The 22,387-nt window shown below is 44.1% G+C and overlaps 1 protein-coding gene across 1 annotated transcript; it reads left to right on the top strand.

Moving 5' to 3' along the window:
* Positions 1 to 22,089, top strand: LOC139742167 (monocarboxylate transporter 13-like). The gene is made up of 6 exons (XM_071652742.1): positions 1 to 166; positions 11,566 to 11,856; positions 17,259 to 17,635; positions 18,193 to 18,418; positions 19,247 to 19,390; positions 21,875 to 22,089. Exons 1-6 carry the CDS (start codon positions 1 to 3, stop codon positions 22,087 to 22,089), a joined length of 1,419 nt encoding a protein of 472 aa, XP_071508843.1.
* The last annotated feature ends 298 nt before the right edge of the window (positions 22,090 to 22,387 follow it).

Below are 22,387 nucleotides of genomic sequence, written 5' to 3'. Positions count from 1 at the left end.
ATGTCGGTATGTTCGGGATTAAAAGCACACCTCAACTTTTCCCGGGGATGGATAACGGTAGCCTGCGGTGGGCTGTTATTCTTGGTGATGTACGGCACATTGCTCTCGTATGGACTCTTTTTCGTTGCATTTCAACAGGAATTCAACAGCAGTGCCACTGCGACAGGTAAAAGCTTTTCAGTAAATTACGGGGCGTAAGATACTTTAATTCCTTTTGTACAAATCGGCCGTTACTTGTCCCCAGAGATATCAAATCAATTTCCAGGGCTTTATCATATATATATATATATATATATATATATATATATATGTGTGTGTGTGTGTGTGTGTGTGTGTGTGTGTGTGTGTGTTTTCGTAGTGCTGATGGTCCTCGCAGCGAAGTTCCTTTGGTTATACAGTATCTTTTCAAAACATCTTATGATTAGCTGATCAAGCAATGAAGGACATCCGTATATATGGACACTGCTTTCTGTCTTGAAGCTTTCACCCTACCCTTTTCATCATTCCGTATCTATGGCTTTAAGCTATTTTTAAAGAATGCACGGCGCACACACACATGTCACACACACGCACACACACACACACACATTAATTTACAGAGACAATGCACATAACCACATACACACAAAAAAGGGGGGAGGAGAAGACCTGTCGTTTATATATCGGTGTTACAAAAAACGTTTCCTACTTTTGATCCTTAATGGTTCAAAAACTATCAGATACCACTGATATTGATATGAGCAAGAGCTGAATAGTGCACAATTTTGTTAACTAATTTAAGAATAAAAGCGTAAAAAAGTTTCATAAGATTCAAGATTTATTTTTAAGTAAGGTTACAGATTTTGCTCTATCACCTCTGTACAAAACTTAGATTTTGCACAGGAGTCAGTTGGTGTGTAAGGGAGTGTGTGGTTAACATTTAGACAATGGTCTTGAACAATGCCCCGGGTTTGAATGCTCTATTGCATATTAATGAGAAATCCCACTATAACAGCTAGTCTTTATTCATCCTGAAATGTAGTGTACCATGCAAGCATATTATGAAAACATGTGCTTACTTTTTTTTTCATGTACATGCATTTTATCCTTTACCATGAATTCAGACTAGCAGAGCCCAGGGCAATCTATCATGAACTGTTAATAAAGCATTCATGTGCCTTGGAGCAAGACATCAGAAGCCTAGTCAGCAGAGCTCTGAAAAGGTGGCATTCATGTCTATTGTTCAGGTTCATTGTAAGTACACACTCAAATACACATCATTGGTTCGTGTGTAAAGTTCAATTTTGTACAGGGGGTTCAAATTTGACCAAAATCTGGAACCTAACTTTAAGATTAATCATGGGTTTAAATAATGTGATTCATGCTTTCATATTCAAATCACCTCCGACTAAATTGTACACTATTCAGCTATCGCTCATATCAATGACAGTGTCATCTGATATAATAGTTTTCGAATTATTAAAGGTGTGTACAGTTCTGGTCGAGGTAAGGATTTAGCTTTTAACGTTTTGCGAGATATTCAGAAACCACTCTATGAGATGTCAAAGAGCATGCAATTCTATAGGGGTATTAAAAGTTTATTTAATGAAAATCGGTTTTAAAATGGCCGAGACATCCAAAAACAAGGTAAAAAAGAGATCCTAATAAAAGGCGTGGCCTGTAATCTTTTATCATTATCACTGTTTTTGATATCTCAGCCATTTGAAAACCAATTTTCATCAAATCCTTCTTAAACTTGAAACTTTTTCATATTTCATAAGAGGTTTCTCATTATCTCACTTAGGAATGTAAAAAACAAGAATCCCCACCTCAACCAGTACTGGAGCAGCCCCTTAGGGATCAAAGGTGGGATTTTTTTTTTTTTTTTTGTACCACTTAGTACATACTAACAGAATCTACTACATACATGGCGACGCTCCTATGTATAAGTTAGTGCTACTGGAGGCAATTAATGCTTGATTTTACAGCGAGACTTCTCCAAAGTACCGGACAACGATAAGATATCGAGTTTTCCCACAAGAAAACAGTTGCCATAAAGCGATTCTTGTGGACTTCAACCACAGTCTAGCTCTGGACCCTCGGTCGCGCAGTTCTCGGGATCGCGCCCTCACTCGGCTTGATGCGTATAGTCAGCGAAAATAGAATCGATGAAAAGGGTCCAGACTCAAGAGCTAGACTCATATTCAACGAGGGAAGTGGCTCTTCTACCTCCCTGCTTCAACCATGCATGGACATCAAGATTGTCTTGTGATAGATAACAACGCCATCAGCGTCTCAAACAAACGCGTGCGCACACACACAAACACACACACACACACACACGCAACACTGAATCGTTCTTTATGTTATGAGCTCAGCACGTAAAACAGTCTAGCAGATCTGTAAATAAGCATGCTCATGATTCCCCGATGGCCGATTATGCGATCGGTTCTTCCACATAATCATAGCCTTCACAATCCAACAATAGGCCCTCTACGTACCATACATATTAGAATCATGTTCTTTATTCTTTCATTGTATGAAAGTAATTTTGTTAGTGATATAATCACCTTTTGTGACAATACCTTGACTACATGATGACCTCTGTAGTTCGAGAAATTCCATACGGTAATAGCCAATTTTTCTCGACTAGTGATAACGACAGAAACAGTATAAATGAGTTTGTTTGTTTTTTGTCTTTACTCATGGAAGCTAGTGGGCGTCTTTTGTGAATAAAACTTGAAGTCAACTCACCCATAATATACGGCAAGAAAGTAATATGAGACTTAATTGTTTCGACATACACACATTTTTTTTTTTGGCTCTTTCCTGCATGTGCTCCTGTATATTTACCTTTTATACCGGTATTCGGATGTTAACAGCGTACATACAGTGCCTGAATATGTTAATGCTGAATAAATTATCTTTCTTTTGGTGAGATAAACGATGTGTTTATTTCACACAAGTGAGTCTGCACCTTTATAGAATTTCAACATTCTTGTTCTACTAGCGCTTATCCCCCCCCCCCCCATTGCTTTATTTCTATCATTTTACGTACATCTTCTTCACTGAATTCCTGTGTGTCAGGGGGAACTTACTGCGCTAATTTACTCTAGTATAGACCACGTAAATAACACAGCGTGAAGATTTTTGTTTTGGATTCAAAATGCAATAAACAAAATTTTAATTCCTCTGCAGGTTCTATGTTTTCTGACAGATCTCATCATAACGCAATGCAACATAAATGAATTATCTGCTTATATACTTAAATCAAATATTCCACTGAATTCATTAGATCAAATCAACCTCATCAAACTCCCTGTTACAATTACACTACACCTTGTACTACTGCCTACGGAGCTCCTATAACTATCAACTGTCAGGCGTTATCTTGCCGAGTTCTGTGTCCTATGACATCGCTGGAGGGCGCCCTCGTGCGTCTTGTAGATCGCTAGGGTGCAGCGTCGGTGCCGACGTCGACCCGTCTGGCCCGGCCAGTGATGACAGCGTCTCTGTTGACGACCGTGACTGCGTCACCGAGCAGCGGCTGGTCCCGGACTCAGCTCGTAGTAGTGCGGCTGTCTCAGCTCGTAGCACTGCGGCTGCCTCAGCTCGTAGTGGTGCGGCTGTCTCAGCTCGTAGCATTGCGGCTGTCTCAGCTCGTAGCAATGCGGCTGTCTCAGCTCGTAGCAATATAAGGATGCGGAGTTATTTCTGCCCTGCACCCGCGCGGAGAGTTGCCGTCTGCCCTCGGAGTTGTCGTCCAGTACCCCGTCTGCCAATTCCGCTCAGCAGCAGGAATACTTTAGCCTCGGAGTATCATAGGTTCAATTTCTCTCTCGCTTTCTCCCTCACAGCCTTTTAGCTCGGATCTCAGCGGAGTCTTATCCTGGATTCCCTCCTATTTCGACGAGCCTGGACCCTTCCCAATGGGCACAAACGGTCTTTCCACTCTCGCGTCGGATTAGCTTCTCCCCTCTTATTCCTCCTTCACAGCTATTTATCTTCTCTCACGCTCCCTCTCTCGCTCTTAACCTTGCATACATTATCACTCGCCAATCAGTGCGATTCCCTTAATTCCAACCTTTCACTCCCATACCAATACAATGATAATTAACCTGTAATTTGACTACTCACTGTCACTTACATTCTCTTTATTCAAATACCGGGGGTGCGGCCTTTATTGATAACCAAATGTATCATAACAAAATTCGCGGGAAACCCAGCCAAGCATTTCTTACCGTGCTGCGAGAAGGGCGCAGCTTGCAAGCCCTCGATCTCGCCAGCTGTTGGCCTAAAAATTCTTTCTACCTAGACAGTAGCTCACCGTAAACAAGAGGGTAGGAGAAAAGGAGAAAAAAAGAACCCTTCCGTACCGTTTACCTCTGACAATTCACCCCCTTCTTATGTTTTTCTTTCTCTTTATGTATATGCTCCAACCTTTTGCCTACACATTTCAGTCTCCCTTTTCGCTCAACTTTGCGATATTACTTACTTCTTAATTATTAGCACCTTTTTGTATTTGTGCCCTATCCCTACTCATCGGGATAAATGCGGCTCAAATAGTCTGCCCCGACATTTTCCTTCCCTTTGATAGCCTCTACTCGGTACTGGTATGGCTGTAGGACTAACGACCATCTGAGCACTCGGGCGTTTGCTACCTTCCCCTTTCTCATCGCCCGCAACGGTTCGTGGTCGACCTCTAACACGAATTCACGCCCGTACAGGTAAGGCTCGAATTTCTGAACCGCCCACACCACGGCAAGGCACTCCTTCTCTATCGTCGAATAAACACGTTCTCGAGGTAGTAACTTAGTAGCGACTGGAAACTTCTCCCCTTCGGTCTCCTGTAGGAGGACAGCGCCCACTCCGTTGTCGGATGCGTCGGTGCGGAGGATGAATGGCTTGGCGACATCCGGGAGTTGGAGGATGGGTGCGTTAGCCAGTGCGGCCTTCAAACTCCTGAACGCTTGTTCTTGTTCCTTCTACCATTTTACCTTGTTTGGCTCTCCCTTCTTAGTGCGGTCTGTCAGTGGGACGCAGTCGCCGAGAAGTTCGGCACGAACTTGCGGTAGTATCCTGCTAGCCCGATGAAGAAGCGCAGCTGTTTCTTCGTCTCCGGGCGTGGGCGCTCACAATGGAGTCGACCTTGTCGAGCGTGGGCCTCACGCAGCCCCTGCTTACTTGGTGGCCCAAGAACTCGATGGTGTTGAAGCCGACGAAGCACTTGTTTGGCTTGGCAGTGAGGTTGGCATGTCTCAGACGACGCAGCACTTCTTCAAGCACGTCCAGGTGCTGTGCCCATGTGACAGTGTGGATCAGGATATCGTCGATAAAATTATCGACGCACGACACTCCACGAAGTATGCTCCTCATCAAGCGGCTAAACGACGCCGGGGCGTTGACGAGGCCGAATGGCATAGTGCGAAACTGATAGAGGCCATCCGGGGTGACGAACGCGGTCAGTGGCTTTGCTCTATCTGTTAGTGGCATCTGCCAATATCCTTTTGTCAGATCTATCTTCGAGAAGTACTGGTCGTTTGCTAGCTTGGCAAATATCTCATCTTGGTCCGGTATCGGTTCTGCGTCCTTGACGGTGACGACATTAAGCTTCCGGAAATCGCAGCAAAATCGATTGGTCCCGTCTTTCTTGGACACTAAGACAATCGACGACGCGTATGGCGACGTCGAAGGCTCGATGACCCTATAGTCGAGCATCTCTTTTACCTCACGCTTCACGACTTCCCTTAGGGCGTGGGGCAGTGGATATGGCCGACTCTGGATTGGCCTCGGATCTGTCAGCTCGATGTCATGGTAGCCAGCGTTGGTAACCCCGGGGACATCTGTTAACGAATCAGAGTACTTGTTCAGTAATTGCTTTACTTCTGATTTTTGTTTACTCGTGAGATCAGGGCTTACCTTCACGTCTTCAAAGGTTTGAGTTTGCTGTAGCGTTGGTACTTCCAGAAGCTTTGGTTTAGGTTGGTCCGTGTGCGTTTCGGCGTCATCGGTGTGGGGCTCGTCGTCATCCTCTTCGACGACCGAGGCTGCGGCGACGTCGAACGGGGTGCCTGTTTTTACATTGCCCTGCTGGTCATCCTCTCTCCGCAGATATCTTTTCAGCAGGTTTGCATGGAAGGTTGTCACCCTCTGCCCAGTGTCGACGCGGTAATCCATCTTACCCACGACACCTACCACTCGGAACGGCCCCTTCCAGTGCATCAGTAACTTGTTCTTATCGGTAGGGAATAGTAACAACACCTCGTCTCCTACCTTGAACGATCGTGACTTGGCTCTCCGGTTGTAGTTTTTGCGATACCCTTCGTGTGCCTTCATCAGCTCCTGGCTTACTATTTCACACGTTTTCTCCAGCTTTTCTCGGAGGTCCATGACGTATTGGTACGCCGCCTTCGTCTCGGGGACCGTGTCCTCGTCTGTCCACAGTTCTTTCAAGATCATGAGGGGTCCCCGAACGTCTCTGCCGTATAACAATTCGAGGGGTGCGAACCCCGTGCTGTCATGGGGCGTCTCTCTATAGGCGAACAGAAGTGAGTCGAGGTACCAATCCCATTCTCTGGGTTGTTCTTCACACATCTTTTTGAGCATAAGCTTTAATGTGCCGTTGAATCGTTCCACTAGCCCGTTACACGCGGGATGGTAGGGCGTGGTGGTGAGATGCGTGATGGACAACAGTCAACTTACTTCCTTCATGACCCCTGACGTGAATTGGGTCCCCCGATCTGTCAGCATTTCGCGCGGGAAGCCTACCCGAGAGAACATGCTGAGAAGAGCCTCCGCCACGGTTTGGGTATCGATGTTACGTAGTGCCATCGCTTCGGGGTACCTGGTGGCATAATCAACCAAAGTTAAGATATACCTATTCCCTCGTCCAATGACCGGCGTAATTGGGCCGACTATGTCAACCGCGACGCATCTGAATGGCTCGTCGATCAAGGGGGTCGTGCCGAGGGGCACCTTACTGACTTTTCCCTTGGGGAGTGAGCGCTGACATCCGTCACAAGACCGACAGAATCGACGAGTGTCCGCATACATCCCCGGCCAGTAGAAATTTGCGCTGATTTTCTCCGAAGTCTTTTTCGTTGCCAGGTGTCCACCTAACAAGGACTCGTGAGCGAGGGACAAGACATGTCGTCGAAGTTTTTCCGGTACAATCAACTGCCATGTTGCATCATTGCTGTCTGCATAACTGGATGAAAATTTCCGGTACATCAACTTTCCCTTCATGACAGATTTAGTCGTATTGCCCTTTCGGCTCACCTTCTCTTCTCCTGACTCGACCTGTCTCCGAATGTTCCCGAGCGAGGCGTCCTTCTCCTGCTCTTGCCGGAATTGCTCCGCCGTTATCGCCTCTTTCTGACCAGGCACCCTCAGTTCCCTCAGTGGTTTGGTAACGTCACGACGTTTACTCCGAGTCTCCACTGCTAGGGCTGTATCCTCGTCGGGCTCAGTTGGCGTCCATTCCCGGTCTGGCTGGCTTGGTTCTCTCACTCCTGAGACATTACCTAGTATCAAGTCATAAATCGGGTTAGTCACGCACAACACTTCCAATTTCTCTTCATAGTAGGGCGTATCCACGTGTACCTTAGCGACTTGGAATTCTCTCACCGTGCCATCAATCAGGACACACGTGCGAACCTCCGCTGTCAACTGCTGGTGGTCGATCAACTCGGCCTTGGCGACGGCTGTCGAGCATCCACTATCTCGCAGGACGGTCACCTTCTTGCCGTTGAGAAGTCCGCTAACTACTGGCGTTGCCCGAACTGGCTTCGCTCCACAGGCGGCACTTACACTCGGTAGCATGGTATCCTTTCGCTGCTCTTTTTCGTGTACCTGTGTGGTGGGACTACATGAAAAGCACGAGTCGATTAATAGATACCCTTTCTCACCCGTGCCTCGCCGGTTCTTGTCTCCCTCTCGACGGTTGTCAGCTACCACGTCCCTCTCTCCTTTTTCGTCCGTCGCGGCCGTCGCTCCCGAACTCTTCCCGTCTCGCGCCTGTGGATAGGACGACTTGTCGACTCCCGCGGCCAGCTTCTCCGGCTTGTGGCGTTTCTGACAGTTCCTCGCGAAGTGTCGGGTGCTACCGCATAGAAAGCATCCGGGCTTGTCTCGCGGGGTCTCCTCCTTTGGCTTGGCGTCCGGCTTTGGGCGAGCGGTACCTGTATTGGGACGACTACTCTGATTCGGAGTAGGCCTGGTTTGTGGGCCCTTGTGATTCTACGAAGCGGTCGGCGATCTCGACCATTTCACTTAGGGCTGTCGGCCTACGTTCTCGAATGAACAGTACCATTGGTTGCGAACAACTAGTAAGGAATTGCTCCATTAACATCAACTCTATTAACGCTTCATACTGAGGTTTTGCTCCCTCTAGTTCTACCCATTTGTCTAAATAACTCCGCTTTCGAACAACAAATTGATTGGCAGTTTCCCCATTGTCACACTTCGCCACCCGTAGCTTCTTTCGGAATCCCTCACTTGTTAGAGAGTACCTATTAAGAAGCGCCTTCTTCACAACCCCATAATCCTGTGCTTCTACATCACTCGACCTTGAGTACGTTTCTTATGCTTTCCCCGTAAGTAGAGCACTGAGATTCGTGGCCCACGCCTCCTCCGGCCACCGCTGTGTGGTTGCGTATCTCTCAAATCTGTTAAGGTAGGCATCCATCTGATCTTTACTATCATTAAACGTCGGTAGCTTTGGGGCCTGTACAACTGAACCAGTACAACTATTGTTCCCATTATTTGAGTTTCCCTTAGCCTTCTCTAATTCCAACTTTAACTTAATTAATTCTCGCTCTTCTGCCCTCGCTTCCCTCTCTCTCTCGCCCGCTCTTCCTTAGCGTTCTCCCGTTCTCTGGTTATGAAATCCTGCAACTCATCACCCTTAAACCCAAGAGACTCACCAATCTTCGCCAATCTCTCAAGCTCCATCTCACTCAGTCTGCTTCGTCAATTCCCTCGGAGAATACACTCACTGACTGTAGCTCGTTCACGGATAGGCAGATGAGGTTAGGACGAATTGATGGGGCAGGCAGCACTCTCCCAAACCGCAACGCGCTCTGACGGACCGTCCTGTGCTAAGCAAAAATACTCATACAGGCAAACCGGTTACAGTCTACAATTGTCACTAACCCTTCACAACTACCCTACACAATTATCACAACACTCTTAATTACCTTCACAATTCTCTATTGTAACATGATTACCATACCAGAATATGCATGAATAAAGTTTCACACTGATAACTGCACAATCCTCACCCCCCCCTTTTTTTTTTGCCTACCTTCTAACACTCTGCCTTATAATTTCACCTAGTTCCAATAATCATTCACTATTCCCCAAACATAAGGTCCCTTCTTGGTCGCCAGAAATTGTCAGGGGGAACTTACTGCGCTACTTTACTCTAGTATAGACCACGTAAATAACCGAGCGTGAAGATTTTTGTTTTGGATTCAAAATGCAATAAACAAAATTTTAATTCCTCTGCGGGTTCTATGTTTTCTGACAGATCTCATCACAACGCAATGCAACATAAATGAATTATCTGCTTATATACTTAAATCAAATATTCCACTGAATTCATTAGATCAAATCAACCTCATCAAACTCCCTGTTACAATTACACTACACTTGTACTACTGCCTACGGAGCTCCTGTAACTATCAACTGTCAGGCGTTATCTTGCCGAGTTCTGTGTCCTATGACGTCGCTGGAGGGCGCCCTCGTGCGTCTTGTAGATCGCTAGGGTGCAGCGTCGGTGCCGACGTCGACCCGTCTGGCCCTGCCAGTGATGACAGCGTCTCTGTTGACGACCGTGACTGCGTCACCGAGCAGCGGCTGGTCCCGGACTCAGCTCGTAGTAGTGCGGCTGTCTCAGCTCGTAGCACTGCGGCTGTCTCAGCTCGTAGCAATGCGGCTGTCTCAGCTCGTAACAATATAAGGATGCGGAGTTATTTCTGCCCTGCACCCGCGCGGAGAGTTGCCGTCTGCCCTCGGAGTTGTCGTCCAGTACCCCCGTCTGCCAATTCCGCTCAACAGCAGGAATACTTTAGCCTCGGAGTATCACAGGTTCAATTTCTCTCTCTCGCTTTCTCCCTCACAGCCTTTTAGCTCGGATCTCAGCCGAGTCTTATCCTGGACTCCATCCTATTTCGACGAGCCTGGACCCTTCCCAATGGGCACAAACGGTCTTTCCACTCTCGCGTCGGATTAGCTTCTCCCCTCTTATTCCTCCTTCACAGCTATTTATCTTCTCTCACGCTCCCTCTCTCGCTCTTAACCTTGCATACATTATCACTCGCCAATCAGTGCGATTCCCTTAATTCTAACCTTTCACTCCCATACCAATACAATAATAACCTGTAATTTGACTACTCACTGTCACTTACATTCTCTTTAGTCAAATACCGGGGTGCGGCTTTTATTGATAACCAAATGAATCATAACAAAATTCGCGGGAAACCCAGCCAAGCATTTCTTACCGTGCTGCGAGAAGGGCGCAGCTTGCAAACCCTCGATCTCGCCAGCTGTTGGCCTAAAAATTCTTTCTACCTAGACAGTAGCCCACCGTAAACCAGAGGGTAGGAGAAAAGGAGAAAAAAAAACCTTTCCGTGCCGTTTACCTCTGACACTGTGTCTTTTACTTTGTTAGCAGCTTGTTCTATATCATTGATTGAACTCGAATGTATAACATGGTTACAGCTCTTACTCTATTGGTGTTCTCCTCTCTCTCTCTCTCTCTCGACTTTATTTTTCAGCAGGTAAATGATGTAACTCGGAGCTTGTTTGGAAAACGATTGAATAAACTCTTTAAACAAAGAAAGCTGCTGAAAAAAGGGGTTTTTTTTTTTCAATAGTGGTGACATAGCACAGTGGAGTAAAATGGAGAGTCAAAAGGGGCATGAGCTTTCGATCCTAGTAGAATCTTCGTCAGACGTAAAATTGTACTTTCTACTAACTGATAGTCAATATGCACACTCCTCACGGGAACGATAATCTTGAAAAAAAAAAGAACAACCACATCAGTCTACCACTGGTTTGTGTGTATGTATGCGTGCGTGTGCGTGTGTGTGCAGGGGCGGATCCAGGGAGGACCGCAACCGGCGTACGCCCCCCCTTTATTTTTTGTTGAAACAAAAGAAATAAAAAGAAAAAATGGGGGAGGGGTGCGTGCGACCCCCTTTAATTTTGTAAACGCGCCCTCTCTTTACGGAATTCCTGGATCCGCCCCTGGTGTGTGTGTGTGTGTGTGTGTGTGTGTGTTTGTGTTTTGGTCCGTCTTAATGGTTCTGAAATTGAAAGAGTCCATACAACAGTAATTATCGTAATCTGTACTGTATTAGATGATGCATGCTTAAATCTTAAGAATATAGCAAATAAAAATGCAATAACAAAGACAACAATTTTGTCATGTAAAACTCTAGGCCCTACATTTCATAATGTTCAGATTTTCAGTCGTTTGCTACCCAACTCCTATGGTGTCGTTCATGTTCCATTGATATACTTTTTCGTATATATCAACATGAATGTGATGTAGATTTACACTGTGTTATATTCTTATTCCAGGATGGGCTGGTGCCCTACCGCTAGCATTCACCGTCATCCTGGCGCCCCCTGCCAACATGGCGGTCGAATGCGTCGGCTACAGGCCCGTGCTTCTCGTCAGCCTCGCAGCGGCAACCATCGGCATTCTCACCACGTCGTTCATGCCCAAGTTCCCGCCGATCTTCGCTTCCTACAGCATCCTATGCGGTATCGGCTCGGGAACGCTCGGCATTGTCACCGTGGCACTCGTGACTGAGCACTTCCGAACAACTAACGCCATACGGGCGGTTGCTCTGACGCAGAGCGGGAGCAGTATAGGTGGATGATAATACTAATCGTCGCTCACACTATGATTTTTCGGGTCATATATTCGTTATTCCAAAACACACGAATTATACAAACCTAGATGTTCGTTTATTCGAAAATGAAGAAGGGGTCCTTCATCCGAACATTTGTGGGGTTATTCCGGAGGTTTGTCATTCCTAAGGTCCGTATATTCCGAACGGTCGTTATTCCGCAAATGAAATGCGGTTCGTTATTCCGAAAAAGAAAAGTTCGTCTTAATAGCACATAACGTACATTTCGGAATTACGAACCTTATTTCATTTTCGAAATGATGAATCTTATGGAATTAACCGTCAAAATACCAAAACTAATTTCGTTTTCGGATTAATGAGCCAGCTGAATTATGAACCTTATTTCGAGAGCCTTTTTAGATCAGTGAGTGTACATAATAATTATAATTTTTCCCGTCCAATTTCATCAGATTTGCATTCGATTTAACGGGTGCACGTCACGAGACCGACATCCACGAGTCATACAGCCTACGAGTCATAGAGCTCACGAGTCATACAGCCCATGAGTTATACAGCGAACAAGGCCCACGAGACCGACACATTAAAAGCCCCGTGTTGTATCTGTCGAACTCGTGGGCTGTTTTTACTTTGTGTTGAACTCATGGGCTTTATTTGCCTAGTGTCGAACTAATGGGCTGTATGACTCGTGAGCTGTATGACCCATGGACCTGTTTTCAATGTCGAACTCGTGGGCTGTATGATTCGTGGGTGTCGGTCTTGTATGATGACCCCAATTTAACGATATGCGGTCATTCAAGTTCGAGTGAATTTGAATGATCACCGAGATCGACATTCAAAAAGATAACTAGTTCATTCAGTTTAATTTCATGAGCATGCGATTACATGAGTTTCTCACACAAGGGTGAAAAAAGGGCATTCAAATTAAACACGCAAGTGAAACCCATTCAAATTCGCATCAGCACCACCGCGGAGAGCGTTAAGGAATTCAAATTCACGATAAGGCAAACAATTACAAAGTATGGGCAGTCTTTTTCATTGTTGCTTTTATTCTTTGAAGTTACTCAGCTGTTTGAATATGCATACTTAATATACCTTGAAATGTGATTTTTGACTCATATTAGCTAATAACTCGTATAGCCCCACTTTCAAACACATACATTTAAACTTTAATCAAACACGATTTTGAATTGAATTGAATTGAATTGAATTTATTTCCTCTTCATGGGGTGGAACACCCTGATCAGCAGAGCTGGTTTCCATAGGGGTCCACATACATACATACATAATGGTAAAAAGCGAAGAATACATACATCTAGAATTAAAATCATGTATACGCAACAATACAAACAGAACGATACTAAACACATAAACAATCTTAGATTCAAAAGTTAAATACATGTAACAACTGCAACAACAAATTTTTTGGCAGTTACACCTTGAAATAAATAAATAAAAGAAACAGTAAAAACTGTTAATTCCATTACAGTCCCTAAGATAAATAAAAATATATAATATACTGCACGTCATTAAAGAAAAATGGATTATAAATACATCAGTTAAAAATTTAAATAAAAATCACACAGAAATTGCACAGCTGAAAACAAACTTTCAAAAGCGAACGCTAAACTAAAATAAAGTAAAATACATTAGGGTTCCTATACGTCCAAATCAATAATATTGAACCATTTTTATTCCATTCCTTAGTTCCCCGTGTCCAGCCGCTGCTGCATTACAGAGTATGCGTGAACATCTCGAATACGGACAGAATTAGTGGATGAAACATGACCTTGACAACCAGCCAAACTGGCCATATAACCCTTTGGTGAAATAGGTCTATCTACAACTGATCCGATTGCGGCAACTTATGTTATGGACACGGGGAACTAAGGAATGGTATCAAAATGGTTCAATATTATTGATTTGGACGTATAGAATCCCTTATGTATTCTGGGATATGGCTATTTTCCTAAATGTTAAAGCCCGGTCACACAGCGCTTTGCGGCTTAATCACGGCCAAACACGTCAAAAAGTGGTCTCCCGTGAAGCAGACGATGTTGTTCGCGTTGATGTCGAGTTTAAGACGAGCTACGGTCGATTTATAGACGTGGCAGGACGCGTGGGAAAATTGGAACGGCGTCGGACGCGGTAAAAAGTTTTGAACTGCTCAAAACTTTATTCCGCGCACAACCACGGGCGGCAAACGTGGTAAAGACGTGCAAAAACGTGAAACACACGTGATAATCCGTGTTCCGGCAGTGATTACAACTTGGGGAGACGCGGTAAGACGTGGGTAAGACGCGAAAGTTTATCGGTCTGTCACGGGCAGAGCACGGTCATCTGACGCGTGTTACGCGTTGGTATCACGGGAAATAGCGGGTTATCACTGACAAATGGATTTTTCCGCGTACATACACGTGGCTTGACGCGGTTAGCCGTGTTTAGGCAGTGCTTCAGCAGTGGAACAGCCGCCAACGGCCATATTCCGTACAAAGCACGGCCAAACCAAAATTGACCAAAAAAATTATCACTTACGACCACGTCCACCGGATTTTCATAACTTTTTGTACGTGATTTAGACGCGGAGTGCTGTGTGACCGGGGCTTTACATCCATAGTACTGTTAGGGATGAGTTGAAAGTGTCAGAAAGGTCGACAGGAAAAAATACATCCAATACAATTAAGATAAGTAAACGAGACTTTGAAATGAAATGAAATTGTATCATCCAATCGTATCACAGTAAAAAAAAAGGCCCGTAGAAGTTGTGTATGCTGATTGAATTCGAACGCTCAAAGTGCAAAGTTGTGTTCCTATAAAAGAAATTAAAACTGGTATTTAAGACCTTATTTAATTGTCACGAATTTGAACGTCTATCCAACTGAATGCCAACTTCGAGTCGTTAAATTGACTGAATTTCTCTCTAAATTTAATGAAATAAAATCCAAAAGGAATGACATGAAATGAGATTGAATACTCAAAGAATTAAAATGAACCGTGAGAGTAGAGCAGTGAACAAAATCGCTTGAATTTGAACGCCTTTTCATTCATTCGAATGCAAATCTGATGAAATTGGGCGGGAAAATCTATATTATCATGTCCGTAAGGGTGGAGAAAACTTGAACCAATCTTATTAAATGCCCTTAGTAAGAAAGTCACTTCTACCTGAGCATAGGCTTTTTCAATTAGCCTTCTGCTCTTGGCTTATTTTGCTGCCAAACACGAGTAGCAAAATTCGGGAATTTCAGAGCATGACTATAGTTAAAAGAAAATAGGAAAGACAGCGATCCCGTCAACCCGCTACGGCTTAATATCTCTCCGCTCGTTCGAGGACTGTCGATCTTCTCGCTTCTGTTGCCACAAGTAGGCCTACGCCGCCCGGTGAGGCAAGATGGCGTTATAGGGAAAGACCCATTTAAGCCGAGATTAAGAGAAGGAAGGAGCATGGACCCTATACCAGACTCGTGATCGATAACAAGTTTCACCTTAATTTTGAGGGTTTTTTTTTTCTTCTAATGCACGGGGGATGAGATTTCCATGATACTCATTAGACATTAATGTCATAGATACCATGTTAATGATGTCAAGTAACTATAATTGGGTATACTTGATTTGCTAAACCCCGCACCCGAAACTTCAGTTACCCTAAAGCTGGCATATGTATTAATGGGTCTACAAAAATTCAGCATTTGCGTTAATACCATTTATAAAATGGGTTCAAGAATGTAGCCAATTGGAAGCGCTGAAATGAGTCACGTGTGCGTGCATTAATTTCTCTCCAACATGTACGGCCTGACGTCACAATGTTTACACTAGCAGTGCGCACTCAATCAGTTGTTACAAGTGCGTCGCGCGCTAGTACTATACGCGCTGTCAATCCTGTAAACAACTTCTAGTTCGGGCTGCTGCCAGCCGGCCTTTCTTGTGCATACATGTGGCGTACGCATGGTACGTATACTCTTATACGTACACATCTCACAGTACTTATATGTGCGGGATTTCCGAGTGCGAAATGCGTAATATGTTTAGGACGAACATCTTCGGACATCTTGACTTTTTGACTTGATGAGCGAGTGCTACATGTAGCTGACTGGTATTGACCCACAAAGGTACGTGAAAAATGCTGTTAGTTTTCGACCCATTTTATAAAAAGAATGATGCACAGGTATCCTGTACATCATTTGTATATTATACAACGTCCAAGTAGATCCTTGTAATTTGATTGGAGGATTGTTGGTGACGTGATATTCAATAAGTACTCCATTCAACGCGCCGTGCAATTTTGGTTCTATTTTTGCGTGCAACTTGGTTCGATTTTTTCGTTCTATTCCACGGTTCGAGAAATTGTACGGTACTGCGTGTACTGTGTGTTGCATATTGAGGATCGCATGCAGCTAGCGCAGTGTACGTGTGCGGTACATGCATGCGCGGACGTAGGCCTACGTAGTGCTAGTGTACGTGACCTGTATCTACACTGATTTCACAAGCCAGAAAGAGAATCGCAGTGGATACACATGTAAGTATGGCTATATTTTTCATACATATGTAGACTTCTAGGCCTACTTAGACCAAAAAGATCTACTTGGACGTTGCATAAATCAAATAGTGTATGGTCTTTACTCGTGCAATGGAACGAGATTTCGCACGAGGTGAAAGATAGAGGCGCTCTATTCAACGAGGCGAATTGCACTCGTGACCATTCACTATTTGTATATTATAAAATGGGTTCAAGAATGTAGCCAATTGGAAGCGCTGAAATGAGTCACGTGTGCGTGGATTAATTTCTCACTAACATGCAAGGCCTGATACTAGCAGTGCGCACTCAATCAGTTGTTACAAGTGCGTCGCGCGCTACTATACGCGCTGTCAATCCTGTAAACAACTTCTAGTTCGGGCTGCCGGCCGGCCTTTCTTGTGTGCATAACATGTGTGGCGTACGTATGCTCTTATACGTACAGTACTTATATGTGCGGGATTTCCGAGTACGACGTGCGTAAATGTTTGGGACGAACATCTCCGGACATCGATTCTTGAGCTGACTGGTATTGACCCACAAAGGTACGTGAAAAATGCTGTTAGTTTTCGACCCATTTTATAAAACAATTGATGCACAGGATTATTTCGTGGCGTTAGTGTGTGCATCATTTGTATACTATAGATAACCAACGCGACTCCTTTGTTTTTGAAAACGCACATCAGCAACCAGATATTGTGCCTCAAGATTAAAGGCTTTGTCTAATCTGATTGAAAGAGAAGATTTTTAGTTGAACTTGTTGCAATAGAAAAAGTTAGACAAACACGTACTACTGTATTATGATGTAATTGCACGAAATGTCATCGCTTAATGAAATGCTAAATTCGGATAGTTTTCTTTTTTCTTTTTTTTTTTTTTCCTTACTGCAGGTGCGTTGAGCTTTCCGCGTTTTGAGACGTTTCTCATCGAGCGTTTCGGATGGCGGATAACTTTGCGCATATTGGCGGCATTGCTGGCCGTAGTCGGGACACCCTGTGTGCTCTGTTTCCCTGCTCCCAACTCGCAGGACAAGAAAACTCTAGACGAGCGCCATACAGGGTTGGGTGAAGCTATGGTTCAAACCGCCAATGGGGAGGACAAGGTGGATATTAAACATGAGGTCGAGCAAACGACGGGTAGTTCAGGAAAGCAGTTCAAAACTATGGCCAGTAGGTGGCGACAGGTTCTGATGTACCCGGAGGTGTACATGATCTCCCTTGGTTACCTCCTGCAAGGGGTTACAGATTGCTTCTACTATGTCAACCTGGTGAGGAACATTGACCTTGCCCCGGCACGATCCTCAGACACGATATTGTCTGAAATGATAACTAGGATTGATCACTTTTGCTTTATCAAGAAAGATGTGTATCCCCAGACACGATCTTGTCTTATTGATAAATAGGTTTGATCACTATTGCTTTCTTTGAATGATGTACAAGTATCAACCCCCGTTGCAATTTTACTCATGTGTATTTTACCTTTGACTTCATTGGCTGTTATGTAAAAAAAAAATGAAGCAAGCAAACAAACAAAGTGATTGTCAAGGATACCGGTCCTGTGTATGTGCATTTTGTTGGTATCAATCATTTTGATTTCAATAGTCTTTGACGTTCAACTCACATGTAGAAACTGACATGTCGGGCAAATGCCGTCTCAGTTATACTTTGCGAGTGTGTGTGTGTATATATATATATATATATATCTGTATATTTCGATGGTGACAATGAATAAATGCTATTTCCTAATGTTTTGTTTATTATGTAACAATCATCATTAAATAATTATGCACTTTTTCTATTCCAACATTTCCGTCTTGCTTTCAAGGTCAGCTATATTGTCTCAATTGGTTATTCGATCGAAGTTGGCTCTCTGGCACTCGTCATCGTAGGCGTGTCTAACCTCGTGGGGAAGTTGTTCATGTCGTTGCTAGGTGAATTCTTCCCTCTACCAAACATCTTCCTTTCAATGTTCGGATCACTCGTTGGGGCAGCCGTCATGACTTGTCTTCTGGTAGTGGACAACATCACCATAATCTTGGCTCTTGTTTCCGGTAAGTCGTCATGATACAAGGTATAGGCTGACTGGTAGAGGATTAAGGCCACCGCAGACTACACGATCAGACTGGTCTTAAAGTCTTAAGCCAAGCTGGGTCTTAAGACCGGTCGTACGACCGGACACCGCACACTATACGACCCGACTGTAAAGCGCGCGCAGTGCGCACTGCGTGCGCTTGCATTTTACTCCATTGTGAATGGCTGGAAGCTCCCGACTGGTCGTAGAAATTCAACATGTCAAATCTCTACGACTGGCGCTAAGACCCAGTCGTACGACTAGAAAATGGCAAGACTGTGACGTCACACTTCTAGTCTTAAGGTCTTAAGACCGGTGAATCGGGGCAAAATCGTGTAGTGTGCGGCGGGCTTTAGAATCGAAGGAAATTTGATGGAAGTAGTATAAGTTGTGAAGGTAAGGACAGGTAAGATAAGGACTTCTGTGAAGAAGTCGAGCAGTCGATCGAGCTTGTCAGTCGATGTTGGTACAAAACTTGCCGCAAAGTGCCCCCCCCCCCCTCCTCCATCCTGAAAACGAATCGACCTCCCTGTTCTCATAAAGTCGGCCCCTTACTTTAAAAACGTAGCCAGGCCCTGACTCTTATTATCAGGGGCGCGGATCCAAGAATTTAAGTAATTAAAATCAGATTGCATTGAATTTTTGATGAAATTAGATTAATTTGTATTCCATCGAAAAGGCAAATTCTATTGAATTTTGCTGTATAATGACAAAAGTAGAACTTACACTGAGATTTTTTTAATGTTTTTGTTTTAATTTGTTTTATTTTGTTTTTGTTTCTGTCAATTTCTCTACCAACTGCCATCAGTTGCCGGGGGAGTGCTGGTGCCTATTACTAGTGCGGTAATCTACTCGATCCCTCACGACTTCTTCAGGGCGGAGAGCGCGCCCCCGGTCTGGTCTATTATTGTCTGCTGTAACGGAATCGGCTATCTTTTGGGATCTCTTGCGGGTGAGAATATACAACATGCTTGAATATATCGTGTGGTAAATCCCATGCACAGCTTTCCTTCAGTCAACATATCGACCAGTAGTAATCATTTATATCTTAAATGTATTCACTTTTCCACGCGCACGCCATTCAAGAGAGACGATAAGTGACAGTAGGGACGCAAATTTAGGAATATTATAACACGAAACAAAATCAGTATTTAGTAATGTAGTCTCAGTGGACGTTGTGTCCAGTCGTTCAATGTCGACCTTTTAACGGGGTTTTGGCAGGGCGTCAAAGCAACGAAATTGAAGACCTTGAAACGTGAACAGAATAAAGCAAAAACAAAACAAAACAAAAAGAAAAAACCACAAAACAACTTTTAAGTTTTGTTGTATATAATTACCATTCATTATTGTATTTCATAAAACATAAATGAACATTCTGATCCTTTCGGGCTCTTTGCTCTTTTTGTAAAGTAAATATTCGTCAGAATTAGACCTCGCTATAGCTACATTCGTAACTGTTTTTTTTTTTTTTTAATTGGCAACCAGTCTATATGCGGACAATCCCTAACAAAAAAAGTCCTGTGGTACTCTCTGTGGTATACCTACTTGACAGTACCACACAATGTACCACACAACTTGTTACCACAGGAACTGTGTTTTACTGTACCACAGGCTCGTGTGGTAGTCCCTGTGGTACAACACACCATGTAGTACCACACAAACATATGACAGCACAGGTAGAATTATTCCGAGTGTACAAGACTTATCACTTTCATTCCGACAAATCAATAGTTCCCTCATGTACAAGGGGAATATATCCTATTAATCAACCTTTCCTCTCTCAGTTCCCCGATCATTTTTTTTTGGATAATTTCCCTAATATTCCATCAAATATACGTATACGACATATCTCAATTTCAACTTTAAAAAGGCAAAAGCCCACTCGTACGGGGAGGGTGGGGATACCACTCTCCAACGCTTTCTCCCTATTTGCCCCCCCCCCCCCCTATGCATACAAGTATATAGACTATGGCTACACTTTGAGGTTTCAAAAATATATGCCACAATGTACACCAAAACGTTTAACTGCGATCAGAAAGTACAGAATCTCCCTCATGTAGGAGGTAGAATAGGGCTTATCCCCTCCCACATCATTCTGCTATGTCTCCTTCCACAGACTTGCACTTCTCTGACAAATCTCCAGATATTCCAACAGAAGTGTGCGCCAGATTGTTGAATTTGAGTTCTAAAAATGAAAAAAAAAATCCCTCAAATATTGGAGGGGTATCTTGCCACCCTCCCATTGAATGGCCCCTCTATAGACTTAGCACACTTTGGGGAATGACAATTTCCGAATTTCCCACAAAAAGTGTGCTTCAGATCGTTTTATTTCAATCTTAAAAACACAAAAACTCCGTCGAGCGGAAGGGAGCACCCCCTCCCATACCCTCCCCCTCTACCTAATTAGACTTTGTACATAGACACAGATGATGCACTCGCGGAATGAGAGTCACGCCATGATTTTGTTATTAACACTTTCCTGAAAAAGTCGTAATTATTTCCACTATTTTTTTGGGGGGGGGAGGTGGGGCTGGAAAAAAATCCAAGTATTGCACCAAAAATTTGCACCAGATCGCTGAATTTCAGGTCTGAAAATGTACAATCACCTTTATGTGGGAGGAGAAATATGTACACCCTCGTGTGCATGCCTTTTCTGTTTGATTACCTAACAGACAGCGTTCATGAAATTCATTGTAAGAATTAATACAAGACGTTTATTCAAATGCTACCACTTTATAGGCAAATTGGTCAATAATAATCCACATAGAAATATCCTGCTACCTTAAAAATTAGTGGGGCCGTTTCAAGTCGATAAAACATGCATCAATTAATGGCACCATTTACAACATCAAAATGCAAAAGTTCTCACCGTGTGGGGGGGGGGGACATCCCCTCCCTCTCGCTCGCTCGCTCGCTCGGGCTCAGTCGCTTCGCTCCCTCTCATAGTAACCGCCCCCCCCCCCCCCTAAGATCATGTCCTGGCTCGTGTGGTACTCCGTGTGGTACGTGGTCGGTATCACACATGTACCACACACAAATATTATAGCACACGTAGGAGTTCTGTGTGTTACTGTACCACAGGCTGGTGTAATAGCTGGCTGTGGTATCTGTGTGGTGATGCGATATGTCAAGTGGTGTCAGATGATACCAAAAAGTACCATAAGAATATCTGATATTGGGGGTAAAGTCTCCTCCAATACTTCATGAATCACGTTACCTCACTTCACACTCCCCACCCATTCACACCACCAAGGGGGGAAGGTGACAGGCGTATGACATGAATACATGATATATTGTGCTTTCACCTGCTTATAACTGTAACCATAATTTTTACCATTTTGATTATAATCATGCAACATCCTAAGTTCACTTTGATATAGCATGGAGAAAAGCAGCCCCAATAAAGTTATTCCTGATTCTCTATATTCTTTGTCAGGTCAATCGATAGACAGAACAGGATCGTACAGTGCCGCCATTTTATCATTTGTGGTGATGTACGTCATCTCCGCTTCCCTGTTTGCCTTCGCACCGCTTTACCAGAAGTACTTCGCCGAGGACCGCTTCATTACATTCGAAATAAGACGGCAAAAGAAGTTGAAGAGGCGCCGCAGAACTGAATACTCTAAGCAAACTGCGAGTGCAGACATATGACAGATTTAACGCTAAGATAAACGTTGGCTGTGAGGCTGGGGTCTGAGGCGTGTTTATGCCTCTAATGGTACAATCTTGCCGAGGAGAAGGTCCCCCCCCCCCCCATTTCAAAAGCTCCGTCTACTTTTATATTTAGCACGCACACAAACATCAGGTGATGTCCGTTATTTGGAAGATTCATTACTCCGAAAAAACGCAAATTTCCTATGCCTATATGATAAAGGTTTGTTAATCCAAAAATAAAAAGTAAATCCGAACATTTTGTGGCGTTATTCCGAAAATTCGTTGTTCCAAAGAT

Source organism: Diadema antillarum, unplaced genomic scaffold (genome assembly GCF_040938485.1).
Source record: "Diadema antillarum isolate AM-2024a unplaced genomic scaffold, OU_Dant_1.0 scf00000032, whole genome shotgun sequence".
Classification (NCBI taxonomy): domain Eukaryota; kingdom Metazoa; phylum Echinodermata; class Echinoidea; order Diadematoida; family Diadematidae; genus Diadema; species Diadema antillarum.
The sequence above is the reverse complement of the archived record's forward strand: the minus strand, read 5'-3'. Positions and strand labels throughout refer to the sequence as shown.

Bases quoted from the DNA above. Each gene is read 5' to 3' on its own strand.
- LOC139742167 (XM_071652742.1), top strand. From the start codon at position 1: ATGTCGGTATGTTCGGGATTAAAAGCACACCTCAACTTTTCCCGGGGA. The intron at 17,636-18,192 runs GTGAGGAACATT...CTTGCTTTCAAG, and splicing joins GCTTCTACTATGTCAACCTG to GTCAGCTATATTGTCTCAAT. The intron at 18,419-19,246 runs GTAAGTCGTCAT...AACTGCCATCAG, and splicing joins AATCTTGGCTCTTGTTTCCG to TTGCCGGGGGAGTGCTGGTG.